The 23674-nt window shown below is 39.9% G+C and overlaps 1 protein-coding gene across 3 annotated transcripts; it reads left to right on the plus strand.

The window, feature by feature from the left end:
- The first annotated feature begins 98 nt into the window (after nucleotides 1-98).
- SEC23IP (SEC23 interacting protein) lies at nucleotides 99-23382 on the plus strand. 3 transcript variants are annotated; one of them, XM_035330813.1, is made up of 19 exons: nucleotides 99-320; nucleotides 3831-4369; nucleotides 5817-6012; nucleotides 6528-6721; nucleotides 7065-7154; nucleotides 8459-8579; nucleotides 8896-8985; nucleotides 9529-9670; nucleotides 10254-10462; nucleotides 11078-11196; nucleotides 11790-11960; nucleotides 12201-12296; nucleotides 12485-12691; nucleotides 13351-13506; nucleotides 14011-14113; nucleotides 15024-15209; nucleotides 16150-16312; nucleotides 18565-18653; nucleotides 20977-23382. In XM_035330813.1, exons 1-18 carry the CDS (start codon nucleotides 179-181, stop codon nucleotides 18644-18646), a joined length of 3006 nt encoding a protein of 1001 aa, XP_035186704.1. In that variant the 5' UTR covers nucleotides 99-178; the 3' UTR covers nucleotides 18647-18653; nucleotides 20977-23382. The 3 variants fall into 3 exon arrangements, with proteins under 3 accessions (XP_035186704.1, XP_035186705.1, XP_035186703.1); XM_035330814.1 differs by having other exon boundaries at nucleotides 5826-6012; nucleotides 18565-18665; XM_035330812.1 differs by having other exon boundaries at nucleotides 100-320; nucleotides 18565-18665.
- The last annotated feature ends 292 nt before the right edge of the window (nucleotides 23383-23674 follow it).

The following is a 23674-nucleotide window of genomic DNA, read 5'->3' on the forward strand; positions in this document are numbered from 1 at the left end:
AGCAATGGCGGCGCTGCCCTGCCCAGGCCCGCCTTTTCCTCCTCCTCCTCCTTCTTCTCCTCCTCCGCCTTCTCCTCCTCCCGCCGCGCCCGGCCCGCGGCCGCCATCTTAGAGGCGGGCAGGGGCGGGCGGAAGGGGCCGGGCGGTGACAGGGAAGGGACGTGGCCGGGGCGCAGCCATGGCGGCAGCGAAGCCCGGGGCTGGTGGCGGCACCAACCTCCTCTTCTCCTCCTCCGCCACCGAGTTCAACTTCACCGTGCCTTTCATCCCCGTCAGCCAGGCCCCGGCCGCGCCGCCGGGCCCCGCTTTGCTGGCAGCGGGTAAGCGGCAGGGGGGTGAGGGGGGAATGGGGCTGCTTGGTGCCGGCGGGGGGGGGGGGGGGACCGGGGGGCCGCGACCGGGGGGGGGGCCCGGGGGGGCGAGAGGGGTCCCTGCTCCTCCTTCTCTTTCTTCTCTTCCTCCTCCTCTTCCTCCTCATTTCCTTGCCGGGGGCGTGCAGCAGCCTCTGGAAGCTGCCCGTGCTCCTGTACTGACAGCGCTCCGAGGTCGTGTTTTAAGGGAAATCGCCTCTCCCGTGTGACCTTCTCTTTTCCCTGTGGGATTATAAGGTGTTAAGCAGGTACCTCGAATTTCCTTGCTAATTTAGCCACGGCCTGTATCAGCCTTTTCTTCTGAGGCCTTCGTGCTAATTCAGAGACGTGCACGTACAGCTTAGCACCCTGTGCTCGGACAGCCGCAGGTAAAGGAACGGATTTCTCTAGGTGTGAGTCTGGGTGTCAGCTTAGGGATCAAACCCCCAAGCAGTGGAAATGCATCTAGACGTTAATTATTTTAAATGTCATTGGATCGGTACGTATTGAGTCCAAAATCCAAGCCTCCATTTCAACGCTGTCTTACCTTAAATAAGGTAAGAACTAATGTATCAGGAAATAAATGGAATACGTCTCTGTAGGCTTAACAAATATTTGCCAAGTGTGGCTTCAAAACGTTCTTTAGATCTACGTTTTCTGGGGGAGAGAGGGAAGAGAAGCATTAGAATATTATTCCTACTTACTTGAGGTACCTAGCTGATGCATTTACTAATGCCATTTGTTCAGTACTTACGTATATTTTCATGCAAATACAAGTTGTTTATAGTTGTAGTTTTAAATGACAAGGCTGGAAGGTAGCTTTGCGTGGATGACATTGATGTGGCAGCTTCCTGAAGACTAGCTTGGGAGAAAATCTGTTGATAGGATTTCTGTAATAAGGCGTGATTAACTGTGTGCTCTCCATTTCACTTAAGTTTTGGTTGGATGCAGGTCCATGGTCTTGCAACCGGAGTGAGTTCCCATGCTAAAGGTCTACCGAGGTTATGCCACATCCTGTATTTATTCAAGAAAGGCCCCCTTCCTGTTATGTTCTACTTCTGTGGTCCCTTGCCTGCGCCCTTTGTCTAGCCAGCTCTCATAGGATCTGGCTGCGTGGAGCAGTTTGCATCTTGCATCACAGTTAGAAACAGGAAGGAACAAGCCCTAGGGTTTGAGTCCTAAATTGTAATGGGGATTGGTCTCAGGAGTTGTTTGCCATCCACCTGAGAGCTGACGTTAGGAAGCTGTGTGTTAATCTGTTGTATCTTGAGGAGTATTATGTGCTTTGGGCTGTGCAGTTTGAGGAGAGAAGACACATTCTCTGGTTCAAATGCAGACAAAGTAACCAACATCCTCAGTGTAGGATGAGAGGAGCGCTGCCAACGAGGAAGTGGACTTCTGCCACCTGTGATTGTCGAGTGGCAGTCTGCGAGTGACGAGGTACCATCTGTGAGGGGCGTACAGGCGGCTGTCGCACAGTCACCGATGAAGGAAGACTCCTGCGTAGGAGATGAATACTGCCCTGGATGACAAAGCTGTAGATTCACGGGATTTTATTTTTTCATTTGAATTAAGTGCTTTTTCTGCCAGTCTATGCATATGTTTCAATGTAGGTTTTGCAGATTAGCAAAAAAGCAATGCAGAAAGTAATGTGGTGTCTGAAAACTGTGAGCCTGTACATGTATATATACAGTTGTTGTCAACCCCATTTTTCTAGGAAATGTACGGTTTGACTGAATTTCTGAAACCTAATTGAAATTTAGATTGTTCATGAATGTGTATGTGGTAAAGGCCGTGAAAACTCCTCAGCACGTTGCTGTGTTTGCTGTGATCTGACATTGCAGTGAGATGAATTGCCTGCTCCGCTACCGGTTATTTTGGAAAGTGGAGAATTGGCAGTGAGGTATGCGGTTTGCTTCTCTCTATTCCACAGTGTTTATGAAATACGAAGGGAAGAAGAAACTTCTAATCGTGAAAATAAGACCCTTTGCTAAGTCCAAATGGCTATTCTGCTTGTAGCTGGGAGGTGATCCAGAGGCTTGAATTTCTAATGGTCATTGCTTATAAATGGCTTTAATGTTCTGCACAGGATGATTCACCTACAGGCATCTGGGGGTTTGTTCCTCAAAGTGGCATAAAACACCACAGGTGAAAGTAAGAGAAAATAAGTATGGGTGATGCTTGCCTGAAATTGATGCCATCTGAGAAGACAGCTAAATAAAAGATGGTTAAAATAGTGCATTTCAGTCATGGCAGCTACAGCTTTTCTTGTTAATTAATTAGAGCTGCAGCTTCCCAGGGAGACTGCTCTGTAGATTCCCCCCTGCTCCCTTGATACTCTGTATTCCTGTTGGCTGCAGATGAAGACGTTTGTTATTGGCCACTTGTGGCTGCAGAGGTGTTTGGTCTCTCTCTTCGGCTGGGGACTGAGTAGCAGGGAAGCAATGGTAGCTCAGTGGTTTCATCCCCACTGCCTGGGGATTATTTGACTGCCAGAGCAGTGACAACACTTAGGATTTCTGTAAATTGCACTGGCTGCTTGCAAGGTGCTGTTCCCTCAGCCGGCAGGCAGCAACACTCACATCACCCCAGGTCCAACTCAGTTTATTGTGAGACCATCGAACCCCTTGCCTTTCCAGGTGCTACTGGGTCACTGCAGAAAACTAATTGTCCAGGAGCTGGTTGAAGTACTTTGTTGTGATGCGAAAGGCCAGTCATGGCCTTGCACAATTCCAAGCCCTCTCCTGTAATTATGCAGGATGGGGCCTTAATTTTCTGCTCCAGAGATTTACCTCTTGTGCCAGTCTAGAGTAGGATTTTTAGACAGAACTGGAATAAGTCTCACTCATCAAATGACTTGGAGTGATGAATTTTGGCCACCTTGCAAGTCAAGTGGGAAACCTTGTGAGAGGTTTGCTGAAGGGTCAGGTAAGAATGGCCTTAATCCATGAAGAGCCATAACCGATAGGCATGGTCTGTTTGGGATTTAAGACCTAGTTTTGAATTAGATCTTGGAAGTCTAAAAATTATAGCATAAAGTCTTATGCTTAGTCACTGTTGTCATGGTAAGAGGAAATGAACCAAAGCTGCTTTTGCATTTGATAGGTATAAGGGAGATTGAAAGGGATTTTAGTGCCCTGGAAGCAGGGTTCTTTGCTAAAGTGGCTTGTGAAGGTCCTGACTTGAGTCATACTTTGGCCTCTTACTTCAAACTTTTACTTTTTGTTGCTTTGTATGTATGTACTCAATGACTTTTGAGGTCTGTTTTCAATGTTCTTGAAGACTTGTCAGCTTTTGTGTTCACGTTATGGCACATTTAATCGCCAAGGATATCTAAGATTTGTAATTCTTTTGGCTTTATGGGGTCCAGTCAAGTTTTGGAAATAGCTGATAATGTTACAGAACATTTTGTCCACGTATACTGACTGGTTTGAACCTCTCAGGACATCTCTAGTGATCTTTTTCTTGTTGTTTTTGCAGATGATTCTGCAGACGTTGGTGAAGAGGACAGCTTCTTGGGTCAGACCACTGCGAGCCCGAATCCACCACAGACTTTCAACTATTTCTCTCAAGTACCTAGCAGCAGTGATCCCTTTGGAAGCATTGGACAGCCACCCCTAACAACTGTTGCACCGCCTGCTGGAGCACCGGCCTTCTCCAGGCCTCCAACTTCACTTCCACTTGGGTCTGGGCCACAGGATGGGCAAAATGCCTTCTCACCGCACGTTCCCAAGTCCCAGGCCTCTTACGGTGCACCACCTACTTCACAGGGGGGATTGGCGGCTTACCAGACTCCTCAGCAGAGTGGTCCCCCACCTGCAAATGTTTCTGCTCTTCCCCACGGCACGTCTCCGCAGGGGTATAACCCTTACCGCCACACCACCCTGAGCAGCAGAGCTAACCCCTACCTTACTCCGCCGCAGCTGCAGCAGAGTCCTGCACCAGGCCAGGCTGCTCACCCGCCGTCCTCTGTACCACCTGTCCAGATGTACCAGACACCTCCAGGGTCATTGACGCAGGTAAGGAGCTTGTTCCTCACACGGTGGAACCAGAATATAACAATTTCAGATGCTTTCCTGTCTGAATTGCCGTAAAGATTCCCCAAACCCACCCCACTCCCCAAAATGGAAAAAGCAACAACAACAAAAACACAGCAAATGGGAAAAAAAAAGACCAGAAGAGTCTTGAATTATTTCCTATAGCAAAATCTTTTAACAGGAACTAGCCTGGAACTATTGGTTTAGGAAAACATCCCAATCCTTGAAGTGATGTACCCTGGTGCTGTAGATATGTGAGCCTCTGACTTCAGGAACAAAGCCAGGTTATGAAGTTCTGTTGCTTGTTCCAGTCTGTTACCACACTTTGCTGCTGTTTCGGCTGTGCTAGTTCATTGTTTGTGCCTCTGATGTAAATCAGATCATTAAGCTCTCACAAAATATCAGCTGAAAATACCTTTTCAAGCTGATTTTGCTGGTGAAGCCGGTGCTTTTTGAAGTTATGGTCCAAGTCACGCAAATTATCAGCAAGCTCTTTGAAACACACCGGTCAAGGATTGTGTGTGATGTAAAGTATTAATCTCCATCCTTTATTGCCTTCATAATATCACTGTTAGAGTAATGTGAATGTGTTAGTAACACATAATAACCTGACAAGTTCTTCATAAAACAAGATGACAAAAATTGTTTATATTTTGCCTGAGCTTTCTTGCTGCTATTGCAAGTAAGGAACAGAAAGGTTATATAGCGGCAATAAACATAGCAAAGGCAGCAAAACCTGAACAACCTGGAGTTTAAAAGAATTTCAGGGCTTCTTTCTGCTTGATTTTATGTATTGTTCGTTATGTTTGCTTATTTGAATGTATTGACCAAAGCAGTTTTTACTGCTGACATCTCTTGCAGTTAATTGTAATGAGATGTTTGTACAATTTGTATGCCATCAGCACTGTGTAAATTATAGCCCTTTCAAAATCAGTTACTTGGATCACTGATGCTACACTGAAGTTTATAAAGTCTGCATTTCCTGATCGTTTTGCAGGAAGAGAGCTATTACTGAGAGCAGTCCTTGTTAAAATCGATTATTCTTTAAGCAAAAACATGAAATATGTTCTTCTCATTAATTATTTAAATGTAATCTGTTTTCATTGTCAGATCTGGTGGCTGTCAGGTGTAAGGTCAGCCTGAGTTTTGAAAGCATAAGAGGATATTTTACATGTTACTGTCTTTAAGGTGCTAGACTGTAACAGCTTTCAACAGTATAGGTGGGAAGAAAATTCACATCCATTGATTGGTAACATGTAAGTTTTCAACAACATAACAGTGGACAACTTGTCTGTACCATTTTTTGATTAAAAGGTAAAGTTTTTGGGAAATATGTTAGAAATAAATGCTCAGAATGCCTATCAAAAGATAAATCAGTTATGTAAAAAAGCAACCGTGTAAGGTTGAGGGACTAACAATGTATTTTCAGTTTCCACAGCCTCAGTCGCAGCTCCCAGCTCCCAGGCCGGCGGGTCCACTGCTCCAGGCACCTCCTGTTCTGCTTCAGAACCAGTACGAGCCAGTTCAGCCGCACTGGTTCTACTGCAAGGAGGTGGAGGACAAGCAAGTATGGATGCCGTTCAGCCTTCTGGATTCTGCAAAACTAGAGGAAGTCTACAATTCTGGTAGGTTATGAACATTTTAATTGTATCCTCAGAGGTGAGCGAAAGAAACTAGACGGAAGATTCTAATGTCACTTGCATATGAAAGAATGACATGGCAGTAAGGAGTAATGTTAGCGTATATCTCGAAGATGTATTTTGTGACACTTACTGTGAATAAATTGTGGCAAATTATCTGTTGCTCGATGCTGTCAGTGTGAAGATGTACATCCCTAATTGATATCATGCTTTCACATGTACTACTTACCATTTTCTCACTCCTTTTTTGTTAAACTCTGCCAACACTGGAGTAAATGTGATGATTTGAGAGTCATTTAAAGCTTGTGTATGTGTTTGTACACGTCCATGGACGTACAGAGCACATAGAAGCATTTTAATAGCTACACGTTGGTTGCCTGAGATTCTGAAACTTCTCTTCCACAACAGAAATATCTGTCTTAATGGGTTATTATCGAGGAAGAGAAAAAAAAAGAGTGCGTATGTTAGGATTGTAACTGAGCGTGGCTTTTGTGTCACAGTCCAGCCTGATCCTGAGAGCGTGGTCCTGAGCACTGACGGGGGACGCTACGATGTGTACCTGTATGACAGAATGAGGAAAGCTGTCTACTGGGATGAAGAGCCTTCTGAAGTGAGACGGTGCATGTGGTTTTACAAGGGAGACAAGGACAGCCGCTTTATTCCTTACACTGAGGATTTTAGTGATAAGCTAGAGGTTAGTATGACTTTTGCATAAACTTCATGAAGGACTTGGAAGTACTTTGTGTTTGTGACCTTAGAATTACCTCCTTTTGTTTCACTACAATGATTTCCCAATTGTGCTTTCTGGAACATAAGTAAGCAAGTCCTGGAAAGTGGAGTAGAAACCTGCATTTCTTACGTGCAGGTCTTGCAGTGCTCTTGCCTAAAATCAGCTTGTGTAGTGCTTCATCTGTGACACTTTAGAATAAATAAAACTATGTAAATTATGACCTTAACGTTACAGATAATACACAGGGGCAAAGAGTAATCTGTCTGAGAAGGCATGCTGATTTCATGTAACTTGTTTTCTGTTGCAGGCAGAATATAAAAGGGCTGTAACTACAAATCAATGGCACCGTCGACTTGAATTTCCAAATGGGGAGACAATTGTTATGCATAATCCCAAGGTAATAGGTTCTGGCAATTGGTTCTCACAGAATTAATCGGGGTGAATGCACACGTGGAATAGAGCATGAAGTGAACGTGGTGTTAGTCTTGCTTGAAATTTACTTGCTTATTGTTTTGAATATGTGTGTATTAAAGATGATAATGCTTATAGAAACAACTGCTGCTTGCTTCAGTGTGCTGTCACAGGATTAAAATGAAATGCTTTCTGAAATCTAGAAAGAAAAAGGGTGTAGATTAGTTGAAATACTTACTAAGCATAACTGGCAGCAAACAGGAGGCAATTTAAATTACTTTAACCTCAGACAGTCTGTACCAAATGGGCGGTAATTAAAACACAGAGCTTTCATGTGGGGAAGGGCGTTAATCTAACTATAAGGAAATTACTTTGCGTATCTAAGTCATGAGAAGTCTTCCACTGCAGCTATTTTTAGGCCTTGAGAAAGTAGAATAGGAGTTAGACGTGATGATCCTTGTGGGTCCCTTCCAACTCGGGATATTCTATGATTCTAGAATAACTTTAAAGCTTTTTTTTTATGTATGTACTATAAATGCTCTGCTGGTGGTCTCTTGTGATTAAACTGTGGACTTCAGCCTTATTGACTAGTGTTGTTAACTGTTCCCTTATCACAGATGCAGTAATAAATGAATATGAAAATAAAAAATCAGGGTTGCTCCTACATTAACCACACATTAACGTAGGTTTAGAAATTTCATCCAGTAATAACCCTAGAGAAGAAGCACTTAAGCCACTTAGTGTCAGACTGTACAGAGTCAGCTTAAGTCTTATGAACAGTGAGGCTACGGAATTCATTGCTTTCTAGTGTTTCCAGGTTATTTCAAGTGTTTTTCTTCCGTGAAAAGCACTGCTCAATTTTCGCCTTGAGATAGTTGTAAGTAGTGGTCAGCTTCTTCACAAAAAATAGTCATCTGCTAAGGAACAGTGGGCACTGGAGTCCTGGAAGGAGGAGCCTGAATAATACCTGCCTGAGGAATTAAAATTGTTCAGAATCACTGAGCAGGCCAGCATCTTCAGCTAGTGGTTACTTTGTCATGTGGTTGCTTTTCAAATTAATGAAAATTGTCTCTGTTATTTCGGAGTCTAGTTTAGAGGAAGCTGTATGGAATAATCCATCAGGTTTTGTAACACTTTTTTCTTCATGTGTGGTAGCTGAAGAAATCATTTGAGCTTCATCTGCAAGTCAAGCAATGAAACAAAGCATGTTAAAGCACACAATGCTTTTAGACTACCAACACAAATCATATGTCTTTTGTATTTATAATTGGAAAATGTGTTCTCTTTCAGGTCATAGTTCAGTTCCAGCCTTCTGCCACGCCAGATGAATGGGGCACCACTCAAGATGGTCAGGCAAGACCAAGGGTAGTAAAACGTGGAATTGATGATGACCTCGATGACATTCCCGATGGTATGTGGGTAGTGTGTGGGGGTCTGCAGCTTCAGCTGTCAGTTAAGTTCAGTTTAGAAGTTGGACTGGAGCGGGTGGAGCAGCAATGTACTGTTTGTGTCTAGAGCCTAAAGATTAAGGTTGCTCCTTCCATCTGAGCTGCTTGCATGAGGTTATTTGGTGGCGTTTTCTGATCAAAGCAGTCTTGTGGGCTGCATGGTTTCCTGACCCCATGCTATGCAATAGGTGTTATAGAGCAAGTAAGGTAGCTTGATTCCAAGCTTCACTGCTGCAGTAAATGTTGGCACTCTGAATCTTTCCTTTTCTCTCTTTCCAGGAGAAATGGCCCAAATTGACCATCTAGTATTTATGGTTCACGGCATAGGTCCTGTATGTGACTTGAGATTTAGAAGCATTGTTGAATGTGGTAAGTGTTTCCTTGTTTAACTGGCAGTTTTATTCTTAACTGTTTAAAAGTAATCTCTTATGCGTATAAACATATCTTAAAAAAAAAAGTCTTTACTGTTAAGTTCAATTTCTGGTAGTTTTTTTTTCCCCAGTTATTTTCCAAAAGTAGAATTTGTTTTGTCAGGCTTCCAGCTTTCATTGCTGCTATGAGTTCCTCAGTATTAGACTTGCAGAGTGGTGGTTTTTTGTCATTGTTTGTTTGGTTGTTGTTGTTTGTTTGTAATATACTTTAGGACAATTGAGTGAATTAAGAAGGCCATGTCTGGTCATGAAGTTAAAATGCATTTTCTTGTGGTTTAAATAGAAGCTCACTAAAAAGACAAAAAAAACTTTCTTATAGCTAGAGAAATAATATTTGCAAAAGTTTTGCCACTTTGTCATTTCCTTTATTTCTATTTTGATTGTTTGTTGAAACTGGGAGAGGGGTGGAAGAGAATACCTGTAATTGTGTGTTACTTGAGCACTGCTACCACTGGATTTTCATGACTTTGCTTCTCTACAGTTGATGATTTTAGGACTGTTTCTCTGAAGTTGTTACAGACTCACTTCAAGAAATCTTTAGAGGAACGTAAAGTGAGCAGGGTGGAATTCCTCCCAGTTCACTGGCATAGCTCTCTGCATGGAGATGCAACAGGTGTAGACAGGTGAGTACATTGTTGATTGTCTCAGAGAAGTAAATAGAGAAGTTAATACGCTTGTTAGGCTAGATGACCGGGTCACAAAAAGAATCACAAATTGTTTTGTAATTGACACTTTGATGTGAAGTATAGGGAAAGCTGGGAAGATGTGGAATATTTCTACTTCAATATTAACATGAATTCCAACTTGCAAATCATCATGACTTTCACCCCATTCACCCCTTCTCTTCCCCTCTCATACTTCCTTTCATCTTTAATTTTTGAGTTCTTTTCCACTTCTCTTACCAGTCTTCTCACAAAACTTCCCTGTGACAGCAACGTTCAAAGAGAGAAGAGATTATTTCAGGCATCCATTCAGCAAGGAGGGTGGGGAGAGGGAGCCATATCTTTATCAAATACGTTCTATCAGTGGAGTGCACTGATGTATGAACATGCAATCAGGCCAGAAAACTATATGATTTTTAAAATGTCTGTAAAGAACATATCTGTGGTATTTAGACTGCAGCTTTCCCACCTGTTGTTTCAAAAGTTAACAACATACTGCGTTTCTTTAAAGACAATCATGCCTCTAATGCTTCTGTGTTACTAGGAACATTAAAAAAATCACTTTGCCGAGCATTGGACGGCTGCGCCACTTCACCAATGAGACACTCCTCGACATCCTGTTTTACAACAGCCCCACCTACTGTCAGACGATTGTGGACAAAGTAGGGATGGAAATGAACCGTTTGTATGCACTTTTCATGAGTCGCAACCCAGACTTCAAAGGGGGAGTCTCTGTGGCTGGACACAGCTTAGGTAATTATTTAGAAAACTTATTTTGGGGATAAAACCATCATTCATACACTACGGAAATTGGATCCTCTGTTAAGCATAAGACTAAAGTTAGCTGATAGGCTGTGACTGTCTTCCAGAATACTGCAAACTAAAAATTAACTGCTAACTAAAGCACCACTCAATAGCTATGTTTATAAAGCTTTGTGAGTTCATACTTCCTGGATACGTGTATATTTGTCCCTGCATTAGTTTTCTTCACAAAGACTTAATGTCTAATTTGTGTTTAAAAATTGATGGGTTATCTGGTGTCATGTGAGGTGGGCAACCTCCTCAGTAAAAGTAAAGCCATTTATCTGGGTTTGGGCTGGGACTTTTCTTCCAGTTTGGTAAGCAGTCTAGGATGGTTAAGGAAAGGTAGTTTAATACTGGCAACTGCATAAAGCTATTACACATGAGCAGATTTTGTGTGCTTTTTGCGGAGAATGATCATATTCCTGTGTGTGTTGATTGACAGTGTATTGATCTCTTGATCAGTCTACATACATTGCTGTTATCACTGCGTATAAACCGTGCTTTGTACTTAGGGACAGGAAAATCTGAAATGTTTCTTAAAGGAACTTTAATTCCTGTTTCCAGGTTCCTTAATTTTATTTGACATATTGTCTAACCAGAAGGACTTGGCGTCATCAGTAAATACTGGGGCTTTCTCTGGTCTTAATGGGACTGTAAAGGATATGGCTATTCATGATAAACAGGTAACTTGCATCTAGTCTTTCAAGTCAAATAGATCTGATACTTCCAGCATCTCTTTCTTACGTTGTTAGACTTTATTAGCTGGAACACTGTTGTGGGTTCTGACAGTGCATTTTGACATGTTAACAGTAACGTGCCATTTTGTAAACATTGTCAAGTATCAGTACAAGCTGTTTGCATCTCTCTGAAGTTCCAAGTAGACCAATTATGGGATTTGGTCTTGAACATCAGCTTTGACCCATGCGGACATGTAACTTGGTCTTCACAGTATGTGAATGGTAGGGGAGATTTGTAAGAAAGAATTTTATCCGTTGTCAAGCTTGATGCGGTAACCAGTTGTTTGATCATTAAAAATAAATAAATCGTTTTGAGTGTTGGAAAGCTCAAGAAACCTCTAGCCTCTCTTAGTAATTTCAAAATATATATTTTGCTCGTCTAGTAGAAAAATCTGTATCCTTTACCAAAAATGAGCTTAAATTAACAAATCTTATTTTATAATGTTTTTAAGATAAAGTAATTAAATTTGCATTTATTGCTGCATATTGGCTTTTCACTGTCCAATGATGTGACTCTCTTTCTGTGTTGTCCCGTTAAGATGACTGAAGATACCAGTTCCTTGGGCTCCTCAATTACTACTTCTGGTGATGACCTTTGTGAGCCTGAAATAGACGATGATGTTCCTACTTTGCAGAAGACTCTGGAAATGCTTAGTTTGTCAGACTACGCAAGCACGTTTGAAAAGGAGCGAATTGACATGGAGTCCCTGGTACAGTAATGCTCAGTTGACTTCTGGGGATTGATAGGGTGCAGATGTAGTGGGTTTTGTTGTTTTTGTTTGCTTTTTTGTTTAGTGTACCATCAGGAATGAAAATAGTTGCAAAGGAAAGATAATCAATGCCTGACTGTAGCTTTATAAAATGATATAACAAATTGATTTGATAATGAGGAATAATATATGTTACTAGAAAAGTTATAAAGTATACTTTATGTATTTTTTTTTCTTAAGCTGATGTGCACAATCGATGACCTGAAAGAAATGGGGATACCTCTTGGACCACGAAAGAAAATAGCCAATTTTGTAAAAGACAGAGCAACCAAGCAGGTAAATGCATTTTTTAGGAGTGAAATAAGGAGTTGTTAAGCAAAGGTAACTTCTCACTGTGGAGTAGCTTCTGTTCTTTAACACGATTTTTAGCATCATGAAAATGTTAGAGGAATTTTGATAATTGTGGAAAAAAAGTTTTTTTTCTTTTTATTTTTTTTTTCTGATTCTAAAACCTGTCTCAAAAGGAACAAAAGAAAGCAGCAGCAGAAAAGAAAGCAGTACTGGCTGCCACCCTCCAAACTCAGGAAGCTTCCCAGAAGGCAAAAGAGACAGTTACTTCTATTTCCCCGTCGGAATCAGGTCAGCAGCACTCGAAGAGGAGGCTCCCAGTTGGTGCGTCTGTTTCTTCTGTGAATATTGACTATGAGTATTTTGAAGTTGGAACTGGCCAGGTGAGACTACATAGATGGAAATGATTACTCTGAAACCATGTTGTCCTTCTTTATTTATTTATTTAAAGTTTTTGATGACTTCCTGCTACTTAACTCTTGCGCAATGATCAAGGGATGTTTACGTGGAACTTTACCCTTTGGTGGGAGGGGGGGCTGGGACCGTAGGTTAGATTACTGAAAAACAAAACTATAACAAGGATGCCAGTACAATTATTTTTAACTTTCAGCAGCAAAATGGATTCTGTTCCAAAATCACGTCTGTGAATGCCATGACACTGAAGGGCTCTGTGGCTGTGTATTTAACATAGTAGCCTAAATTGGTCTATATATGATGTTATATTTGACTTTACCTCAAACTTAACTCTGAAATCAAGCCTTGAATGCTTCCTGTTCAAATAAACTTTTCTAAAAATTTATTTCTTAATGTTTATATATCTAGATCTCTATATTTTGTAGTTAGATTTTTTTTAAGAAAAGCATTTTAATATTATAATGTTAAAATGTACTAGTGCTATAGTATTAGTATGCGGGGGCAGCAGTGCAGCTGAAACCTCCTGGAGGTACTGTGAATATGTGAATGATTTGATAATTCTTAGCTAAGCATGTTATTAATGAGCTCGCAGTGCTGAGAGATTATTTGTCTAACTTTTGTCTGGTAGGTTTCAGTAGTTTACAATGCATTGGACTTTGAACCGGATATTTTCTTTGCTCTTGGTTCTCCTATTGGTGTGTTCCTTACTGTGCGAGGACTGGAAAAGATTGATGAAAACTACAGGCTTCCGACCTGCAAGGGTTTCTTCAATATTTATCATCCAGTGAGTAAGCAGTAATTTTGAGATTCGATTTTAGCTGATGCAGACAACAATACAGAATACTAAGTTAAAACCTCTCAGCATTATACCTCCTTTCCCCCATGTACATTTCTCAAAAGACCTGTCTGGAACATATATTCCAGATATTTGTCATCTTTACAGAAAAAATGAAATAGTTTTGGCTTATAAGTTCCATACCTGTGGATATCTTGATGATATTTGTCCTGTTCATTTTGGAGTTTAAACAACATTTTTTTCATTAATTTACAAAATCTTCAAGAATAGATTGAAAGTGTTTGTGTTTGAGCCATTTACAGGACTTTTCTTAGTTTCTAGATTGCTTCTGGGAAATGTAAAAAAAATAAAAATAAAGAAATCTGTAAATGCATTACATTTGTCCTCTTCTGTCCTGTCTTGTTTAGGAATTAAACAGTGACAAGTTGGTAGAATAAGTTGGTTAGAATAAATTCTAAGGTAACTAAATGTCAATCTGTTGTTCCTTAACAGCTGGATCCAGTAGCTTACAGGTTAGAACCAATGATCATTGAAGACTTGGATTTAAAACCAGTTCTTATTCCACATCATAAAGGCAGAAAAAGACTTCATCTAGGTAAAAAGAAAACTTATTTAATATATGTCTCTCACTCCTAACTTACTCATTTGATGCATTAGAATATTGCAAAATTTCAAGAGGCTGGTGAGTGTTCCTGGATATATCTCCATGATCACTTGTTCTGTTCTCCTTAATTTCTGAGAATATGAGAAACAGAAACTAAATTTACTATGGTTTTTACCTTGTTCCAAACGACCTCCGTGAGATGTTTAACCAGTCTTTTCAGTATTGGAAATGTTGATGAAAAAGGCAGTTCCATGGCTTGGTGGACAGGGATTGGGTATTTGTTGCTCGTTGAGTACACATCAGAAGAAAGTGATTTAAATTTTGCATACTTACATAAGGAAAGTCAACTTTGCTGTTTATTTGACTGTCACTGCTGTGGAAGTTCAGAGCCATTGTGCAAGTGCCACCAGTATTGAATGGCACCTAAAGTTGCTGCTGACACATTTACTGAACTGTAGCAGAATTACAGGCTAGAGTTGCCCTGGAGTGCTTCTGAAAATTCACTACTAAGTCATTGGCAGCACTTCTGTTCTGCTCTGCTGGAGCTTGCGACTGGTCCCTCTGTACTTGGAGTGTACCTAGTATGGGTGTCAGCAGGGCTTGTGGTGGGTGGTTGTGTTGAGGGATTGGCGGGGGTAGATATTGTTGTGGACCCTTCAGAGCCTGCTGTTGGCCTGTTTCCTATGACAGCGTTAACTCAGTGACCCATACAGTGAGAAATTAATCATGCATTAATTATATTTCATCTAATCTTTTTCAATGGAATAGAGATGCAAGAAACTCACGTTCATGACACAGCAGGTCTGGTTCTCCTAATAATTGGGATGTTTGTTGAATGGAGTTTAATCATTCTGGTTTTAGTTTAAGTTTTTAATTCCTTTTACTGTGGTGTTCTTTTCAGAGTTGAAAGACTCTCTCTCTCGTATGGGATCTGATCTGAAACAGGGTTTTATTAGTTCTTTGAAGAGTGCGTGGCAGACTCTTAATGAATTTGCACGTGCTCATACATCTTCAACTCAGCTACAAGCAGAACTGGAGAAAGTAGCTAACCAAATTAAAGAGGAAGAAGAAAAGCAGGTGGTAGAAGGTATGTGGGCACATTTATGGTTTTATAGTTTATTGTTCTCAAATTAATAGAAACTTGAGTATCCTAGCTCTTGTTTGATACTTGTTTTCCTGTCTCTATAAAGGAAGCCTACGTGTTTTTGGAGTATTAATATTAAATGTAAGATTCCCCCCCACACCTTTTTTTTTTCCTCTTTTAGGAAAGGAAATATTGTCAACTTTTATTGAAGAGCTTGAGTTTGTTTAACCTTTCAACTTTCCAGAATAAAAGTTTTGATCTGGCAAGTTTCCAGATCAATTGTTTTCTTTCCTCCCGGGGCAATTTAATACAAATTAATATTTATTTCTGGGATTTATTCTCTTTAGTAATCTTCTGCTGAGTTATGGGATGAGTTGAGAAGCACTAAGTACATTCTCTAACAAGGGAAAAAATGGCATTGAGGAAAATCTGCATGGGTCAGATATAAATGCTGTCCCTGGTTATAATAAAAGCAGGCTTCCTGGTTGTGAATTACCTGTCAATGTTTAATAACGCTGGCTTTGTCTATACTTACAAAGGAAAAAAAAGCATACCTTCGGTTGAAGTTGAGGATAATGATTGACTCTGCTCTAGCAGGTTGTAAACATATATATATTTCTATAAAATTTCAAAACATTTATTTGTGGAGTGACTGGATCAGTCTCTGTACAAACAGTGAGGTTTATTTTTTAAATGGTTTAGCTGTTCCTTTATGTGGTTCCTTTATGTGGGCTGTTCTTCAAACTCTGTTTAAACTGCTATGAGAGAAATTAGCTTATAGCTCCAGTAGATTTCTGAATTCTGCAGTGATGTGCTAGTCAGTTAAATTTGTGCTATTGCAAGCACTTGGAAATTATAATGGGGAAAATGAGTGATATGTCTTGATTATAATCAAGCAGGTTGTGGTTGAAAGTAGTTGAAATCTTAAAATCTGTAATTGTAGCTGAAAAGATCACTGAAAGTCCAGACCCTCCAAAAGATGAGGATTTTTCAGTGAAAGTTGGAATGCTGAATGGAGGACGTCGCATTGACTATGTTCTACAAGAAAAGCCAATAGAAAGCTTCAATGAGTACCTTTTTGCTTTACAGAGCCATTTGTGCTACTGGTAAGAAGAAATATGCATGATTCTATAAATACTGCTTTTCTGATGTAATTGTCTGTATTTAAATGTCAGAAATTATGCTCTAATGCTTTGAGTACATTTTGACAAAAATAGCTGTGTTTTTATACCAAATCCGTTTTCAGACTTGTTCCAGGTGTCAGTGTATCCACGGGATTTAGGAGACCTGACTTTTCTGGGTCTTTGTAGTATTTGAAATGTTTTGAAAAGATGGCTGTCCAATTGAACATGAGGTCCTCATCACTTAATTCTGAAATAATCTCGTGTTTGGAAGAGATTTTCTTCCCATTCAAGCATACTGAAGATAAATCTGTTACACGGTGGATGGTCAAGTATTGTATGATTGAGACATTCAAGTAAGGAGGCAAACTGACTGTCCAGGAATGTTGGTCTCAAGACGTCCCACCTAGATGTCACTAGATTAGCTAGTTTCATTTCAAATAAAATTGTGTGGTAGCACGAAGTAAACAAATCTATAGCCCTGTTTGCCATCAAGACGTTTGCATACAGGTCTGTTGAACTTTAAAATTCAAAATATGTAGCTTTTATCGTTTTCAAAGCAGTATTTGGCAACATGGCAACGCACCTTTTATGTGCAATGAACGAGCTTGGATATCAGTTGCTGACCTACAAAAATGATACTGGTGAAGGGGTGTGTGTGTGTGTGTGTGTGTGTGTGACTTTTTGTCTTTAAGTAAACAAAACACCAGTCTCTTTGAGCCAAGCAGGTGCTGTACAAGTGGTGCTCTAATTTTTTAAAAAATTATTTTAAGGTATTTATTTCCAATAGTGAATAATTTTCAGAGGTAGGAACGTTTTCAGAGGGTAAAATACAGAATTTGAAGGCGTTACCTGCAGGGGCTTATTGAGGTCAGTATCAAGGCTGCCGTTCTGTTGGGCACTGTGCTCTGGCAGAGCTCCCCGAGCAGTCTGTGACCTAGTGGTGGCAGTGCTGTCTCACAGGTGGAGTTGAAGGAATTGGAGCTTTATTCCACCAGGTGGCAGCCAATCATTTCCAGGTTTTAAAAACTGGCTCCTCATCTTTTTTTTTCTTAATTCATGACCCAAATTTGTGATTTTTTTGTTTTGTTTTGTTTTGAGGAGGGTGATGAGGAATGCCTTAAATAGATCAATCTGTGCATTGCAGAGAATTGAGCTTCCACGTTGATCCCTCTGCTCACTTGTTTTCATGGTTGTTTAATAGCAGAGACAATCAAGAAGTGTGACTACCATATCCAGATTCAACTATGGAAAATGTCTGTAGACCCTTAGCTTGCATGTTTAATTCTGTTGTTCTCTGTGAATGTTCTTCACATTTGGAGGATCACAATTCTGACCATCTAAATCTTCTTTGCTGTCTCCCTACATAATTCGTTTTAAAAGCAATGAGATGTTATTCATAGAATCATTGAACGGCTTGGGTTGGAAGGGACCGTGAAGATCATCTAGTTCTAAGCCCCCTGCCATTTTTGATGCCAAAATTTATTATTTTCATATTTTTAATATTTGATAATAATGTTGTTATTATCTAAGAACTCCTGCAGCTTTGGAATTTTGTTAAAACCTGCCCATTTAAGAAGGGGAGGTAAAACAACTTGGAAACATGGCACTTGAATTACATTAATCTTTAAATGATTTGAGAAATTCCTTTTTTTTGATGGTAATAAGAAGGAGAAGATGGCTATGGATATTTACTACAGCCTTGGCTATTTTTATTTAATTTATCTCATTTACAAGAAGGTGTCAGCCAGTTAGGAGCGAAACAGTAGAATTGTGCTGATAGAAAGCTGCATTTTGACATTGGACTGATAGATGCAGTGGAGTAAGTAAAATAGGAAAGTTTTGACAAGCTGGTGGAATATATTCAGGAGCCCGTGGCAGGCAAACAGTGATACGATATTTGAGACAAGTGAGTAACATCAAAGAAGTGCATAGAGAGGGGAATTTCACGTTTGAGCATAAGAAGTGGAAGGGAGGACAAGGTGGGGGAAAATGCCTTAGTAAAAGGTAAACACACGGGCTGGGGGTAACAGCAGAGATGATGTAAAATGGATGAAGAATTGTAGTTCAAAAAGGAACTTGGTAGAGGTAAGGTGTCACGGTCCCAAAAGAGAGGGACAAGGGTGATAGGTAATGCAGACAGTTTAGAGAGCTGGGATGGGATCAAGTATGCTTTACAAGAGTTAGAACATGGGCTGCACCAAATTAACACTTTTTGTTTTTTTAATACTCCATAGGGCATCTGAAGACACTGCCTTGCTGTTCCTCAAAGAAATCTACAGGACTATGAATATCAGTCCTGAGCAGCCACAACATTGATGTATGGGTACATGAATTTGTAAGTTTGTTCTAATATGACTGAAATGCTTATATCAAAGTCAACTGCAGCTTAGATCTCTTTTCCCCTTTTCCTCTGAAATTTAAATTATGAAGCAGTTAACTGCAAAGTGTGATTTTTGATGGGGAAAAAACAATTTCTATTTTTAAATGCGGGGGAAGTCTTAGAGTACTCCCCTTTCCTTCCCCAAAGGTATTTGATACAGTTCTTGGCATGATGTGATAATTGCCAGTACAACTGTAAAATGTGGTCTGTCTTTGTCCTGTTTTTTCCTTGGTCTAGTTGTTCCGTGAATGTTCAAGTATAGTAAAACTTGGTGATAGTGGATATGATGAAATTTCATTTGTAGTGCAGTAGACTGAAGAACACTAAGAGCGTTCCAGTGTTGCAATATGCAATTGTAATATTGGTTGACCAACTGCTCACGTGGGAAAAAGTCACTTCTCACCTAAGGGGCTGTTAAAATTGATACTGATAAACTAACTGACCTTACTGATAAACTAAACTAACCTTTACTGGTATCCTTTTATGCTTGTATAGCTTAAGAATTTCAGCAGAATAAATGAAATGTGGTAGCATGGAATTTGGTTCATTTTGAAATAAAATCAAATGCACCGTATAATTGAGCATGTTAAATGTGAAATATACTTGCAGGTATTTTTATCTTAAGCTGCGTGTTTCCTAGCTAAGGATCTGTACCACTTTGCATCACTGGCTGTTGTAGAGAAGACTGTATTCTCTTTTGAAAGGCAAGGGGCAAGAAATATGCACCGTGGTGCCTTTTTTGGAATTGTACAAGATAGTTTCTGATGTATTTCTCCATTTTTCAGAAGAACTGATAGTGTCAAGGTACCTAAATAGCTGACATGAAGAGAAATATTTGACTTTTCAGAGGGATATTCTAGATAACTTTATCATGTTAATAGTAACAGAATGCTTCTGATGGCCAGGTGATGAAATCTTTTTTTTTTTAAAATGAAATTTTGTAGCTGATCATGTGCGTTATTTTTATTTAGTGTGGCTAAATAGTAGGACGAAGACGCTGGCAGCACATCTGTGACAATAGTGCATCAGTTATCACAGTGGCTTTTGCAGAATCTCAGGTCATAGCTGCACAATTTTTCTTTGCTTTTGTTTCTTTATGACAGCTTAGGGTGAAATTATATGGAACTCACTGATACAGAAATAATGTTCTATCTCGATTGGGGGGCATGGGATGTAGTAATTTATCACTACAAAACCAGAAGTGGATTTGTTGCTTAGCTTCAGCAGACACTGGGATAATTGTGTTTTTGAGAACTCCACAGTTGGAAGATGGTTTAGCAGGATGTCACGCAAGAAAGCACAGTCAAGGATGTCTGTGCAGCTGTAATACCATTAGGAATCACTCCGAACTTCTCTTAGCTCTTGCTTGATTGTACAGCATTTGAGGCTAGCTTTCAGATCCCAGAAGTTTCAATGGGAGGGCAGCTAGGGCCCCCTGGGATGCTTGTAATGAAAAGCAGTATCTTGGGAAGGCTGCGCACTACAACACCAGGATCTTTTTTACATAAGGAGAAGCGTCTCTGCATACATTGTGGAAAATATTCTTGTGTAAGTGTTCTGCAGTAGGAAAAAAGGAAAACTGCAATCAGGAAAATCGCAACCTGTGCAGTCAGGTGGGGTTGGCCTCCTTCACGTGAAGGATGAATTTTGCAAGCACAAAGAGGAGGTAGGGGACCAGATCTAATGTACAGCATCTGTCACACAGTATGTTTGTGTACTCTTCTGTCCTGGGATGTTTTTTTTCTTGAAATCTGTTGGAACTTAATTAAGTCCAGTCAGAAGTGTTTTCTATCTCAGCTAAAATTGTGTATGAGAAGAACCAGTTGCACTAGCAATTGGTGAGTAGCCACCAGTATTTATTTGCTTCTCCTCACTGATAAAATAGTACTAAAGGTATTTTACCTGTTGGTGGGGTGGGATGAAGTACAGCAGAGCATTAAAGCTCTGATGTATAAACTAAGTACTTTTATCTCTGAATACAGCAGGTTAACTTAGAACCATAAGTTAAAGAATCTTATTGAAATGAACAGTGAATGATATCCTGTGAGCAGCTGTAAGCTCTTCCTCTTTATAATTTTAATTGCCTGTTTGTGTACGCAAAAAGTAGACTTCAGGAGATTTATGTGTTTAAAAACTGATCAAAAAGGATGATGGATCTTTTTGACTCCTCTTGAAGTTGAGTGTTGGCATATTTCATTTTATTAGGAATTCAAAACTTGATATTTTCACATTTCCCTTATGTATGTGTTTTATTTTCTCTACGCAGCCATACCTATTGGTCTGACAGATCTGCTGAAAAACATTTCAAAGAACGTCTACTATTTTCATAGTCAGAGGTGACAGGATAAGCACCAGACTTCCTTTCTGCAGTCCAGAACTTGCTCGGATTCTGCCTTCCTGTGTCACTTCAAGCAAACTTCTGAAAAGATCAGCACCGTCATTCAAGAGACGGATGGAATGAATGACACGATTTTGATCTTACCAGTTTAATTGTACAGTTGCCAAATATAAAGTGATCATTGAAGAGGTTCTTTGGCATGCAAATCATTACTTCTCTCCTTCCTTCTGTCTCAGCTGGCTGTCAAACGTGCTTTGTCTATCAAGGCAGCATGTCCTTATTAAAAAGGACTTGTTGAGAAACAGCAATAATCTGCTTTTCTTGACACGTTTGTTGGGCCACCTTTTAATACTGAAATGTGAACTGTAGTTATAACCATCTTTAACACAGATGACACAAAGCTGTTCCTATTTACTAAAAACTAGCAACCAGAATCATTTTCTTACTATTGTAAGTGTTATGGAGATTTTATAAAGATGTTTTTAAGCCTCTGTTATGAGTTTTATTATTTTTAAAGTAGAAATGAATCTTTGATTTTGAAAACGTTAGAAGTTTGTTACAGCTAGTTCAGTGTTCACACTTCCTGAGATGAAGAACAATTTAAAACAACATTTTGGTCTAGTAATTAATGTAATTGTAGTGAAGCTAGGCTGCAGCTGCGAGAACTAAAATACTTACTTTGACCTTGCAGTTTAATATCTCAAAGTAGTAAATGTAAATACAGGAATCTGAAGCTTGCACGTGCTAGATAACAATCTAGGTCGAGAGCGCCAGTCCAGGCTTATTTATCACTTAATGAAATTGAGATGAGTTGGATAGTGTGAAGTCCTTTGAATTTGTGTCTCTGAATACTGAGCTTCTGTAGCTTTCTTCTAGCTTCAACTTACACGCAAATTGTGGCTTTTCATAATATTAACGACTTAACCTTACTACTGACTATTTGCTTCTGTTATCACAGTCAATGCATTTTGAAATGCAGTATTTTTTTCGTAGTATATGTAAAATACACATTCTTGTGTATATATTTTGGTTATTAGAATTAAAAATACCTTACTTCCCATGGCTCTTTGCAGCAAAATTTTCTATTTCATCACAGCGTAGGCTGGACGGGACCTCTGGAAAGATTCCTTAGTCTAACTCCCCTGCTCAAAGCAGGGTCGGCTTAAATCAAGGCTAGGGGCCTTGTTCAAAGATGGTGATCCATCACCTCTCTTGGCCCTATTCTTCTGTTTACTGCTATTGCTATTTTTTTCTAATACATAACTGATTTCCCAGGTGGAGCTTGGCTGTTGCCTTTTGTCTTTTCTTGATGCATTTCTAAGCATAGTCTGTCTGTCTTTTCTGTATCCTCACATGAGGTAGCTGAGGACAAAAATGTGATTTTCCTGATTGGTTTCTCAAGCCTTTCCTTGACATCTCCTTTCACGCAATGTGCTGTGGCCCTGTGGCCATCTTGGTGTTCCCACGGGACTTGCTTCAGTTTGTCAAAGTCTGTCTTGTTCTGGGAAGCAAGTTTGTCAAAGGAAGTTTTATTTAAGAACAACATATTTGTGTCTTTGTAGACCTTTGTAGACCAAAGACCAAGATTTGTGAGCCTCACAATTCTCTTTGTTAGATAGAATTGAAATAATAATAATAAAAAAGGCAACAAACCCTCAGGCAAACAAAACCAACCAAACAAAACAGTTGCCTCATTTTCACCTTAGGTATCATGAGGATGGATTTTTCAGCTCTGTGTAGCACTAAACAATCTGAGGAATTACATAGCTCTGAAATTTGGGCTTACATAGCTCTGAAAGTGCCTTACTCACTCTTTTATGTTACTCTGAAGCTGATGGGCTGCAATACAGAAACATTTTAATAAATGTGTGAGAATTGTTGCAAGGGACCCTGGCTGGTGAGGAGCATGCTTTGCAACGGAAGAATGCACAGGGGCAAGTTGCAAGTGAGCGAGGACCAGCTAGAGCAGAGAAATGTTTTTGGGAACAGAGCATTAGAACTGGTTCTAGTTTTAAGAATAGAAATCAGACTGCAACTACAGGAACTAGCAATTCTTGAATCTAAAAGCAGATGCCCATGTAACCAGTGATAATATAAAACAATGAAAAACGTTTGGCTCCATCCTTCTAGTGGGCTGCACCAACTTACTAGGCAGACCATATACAGCACCTGTTTTTCTGAATAGGAGCAGTAGGTCTTGTAATCCATAACTGAGTAGGCACCGCTATTTAAACGTTTTAGCTATGTAATCTATATACAAACATTAAAATTTTTCTTTGCTACACTTTAATCTGTTCTGAATTGACCCCAGGGCTAATACATTTTTTCTTCCTTCATTCTCATAACATTATAACAAAGAATGTGTGCAGGAACAGAAGGTTATGGGTGAGTTGCCCAAAGCCACAGAAGTGAAGGGCACAGACTGGAACACTACACAGTGTAAAGAATAAATTGGGTGAAAAAAAAACAAACAAAAAATATAAAAGCAAAAGGGAAAGCTATTCAATTTCCAGTGAAAGGTCCCGTCTTTTTGGTCCTCCTTCCATAGGCTTGTGCAGGCTCTGATAGAGTCAAGTTCTCCATCGAGGCCTCCTGTGGAAAATTAATTTTCATGGGGAAATGTTTA

The sequence above is a fragment of the Oxyura jamaicensis genome, chromosome 6 (genome assembly GCF_011077185.1).
Source record: "Oxyura jamaicensis isolate SHBP4307 breed ruddy duck chromosome 6, BPBGC_Ojam_1.0, whole genome shotgun sequence".
Classification (NCBI taxonomy): domain Eukaryota; kingdom Metazoa; phylum Chordata; class Aves; order Anseriformes; family Anatidae; genus Oxyura; species Oxyura jamaicensis.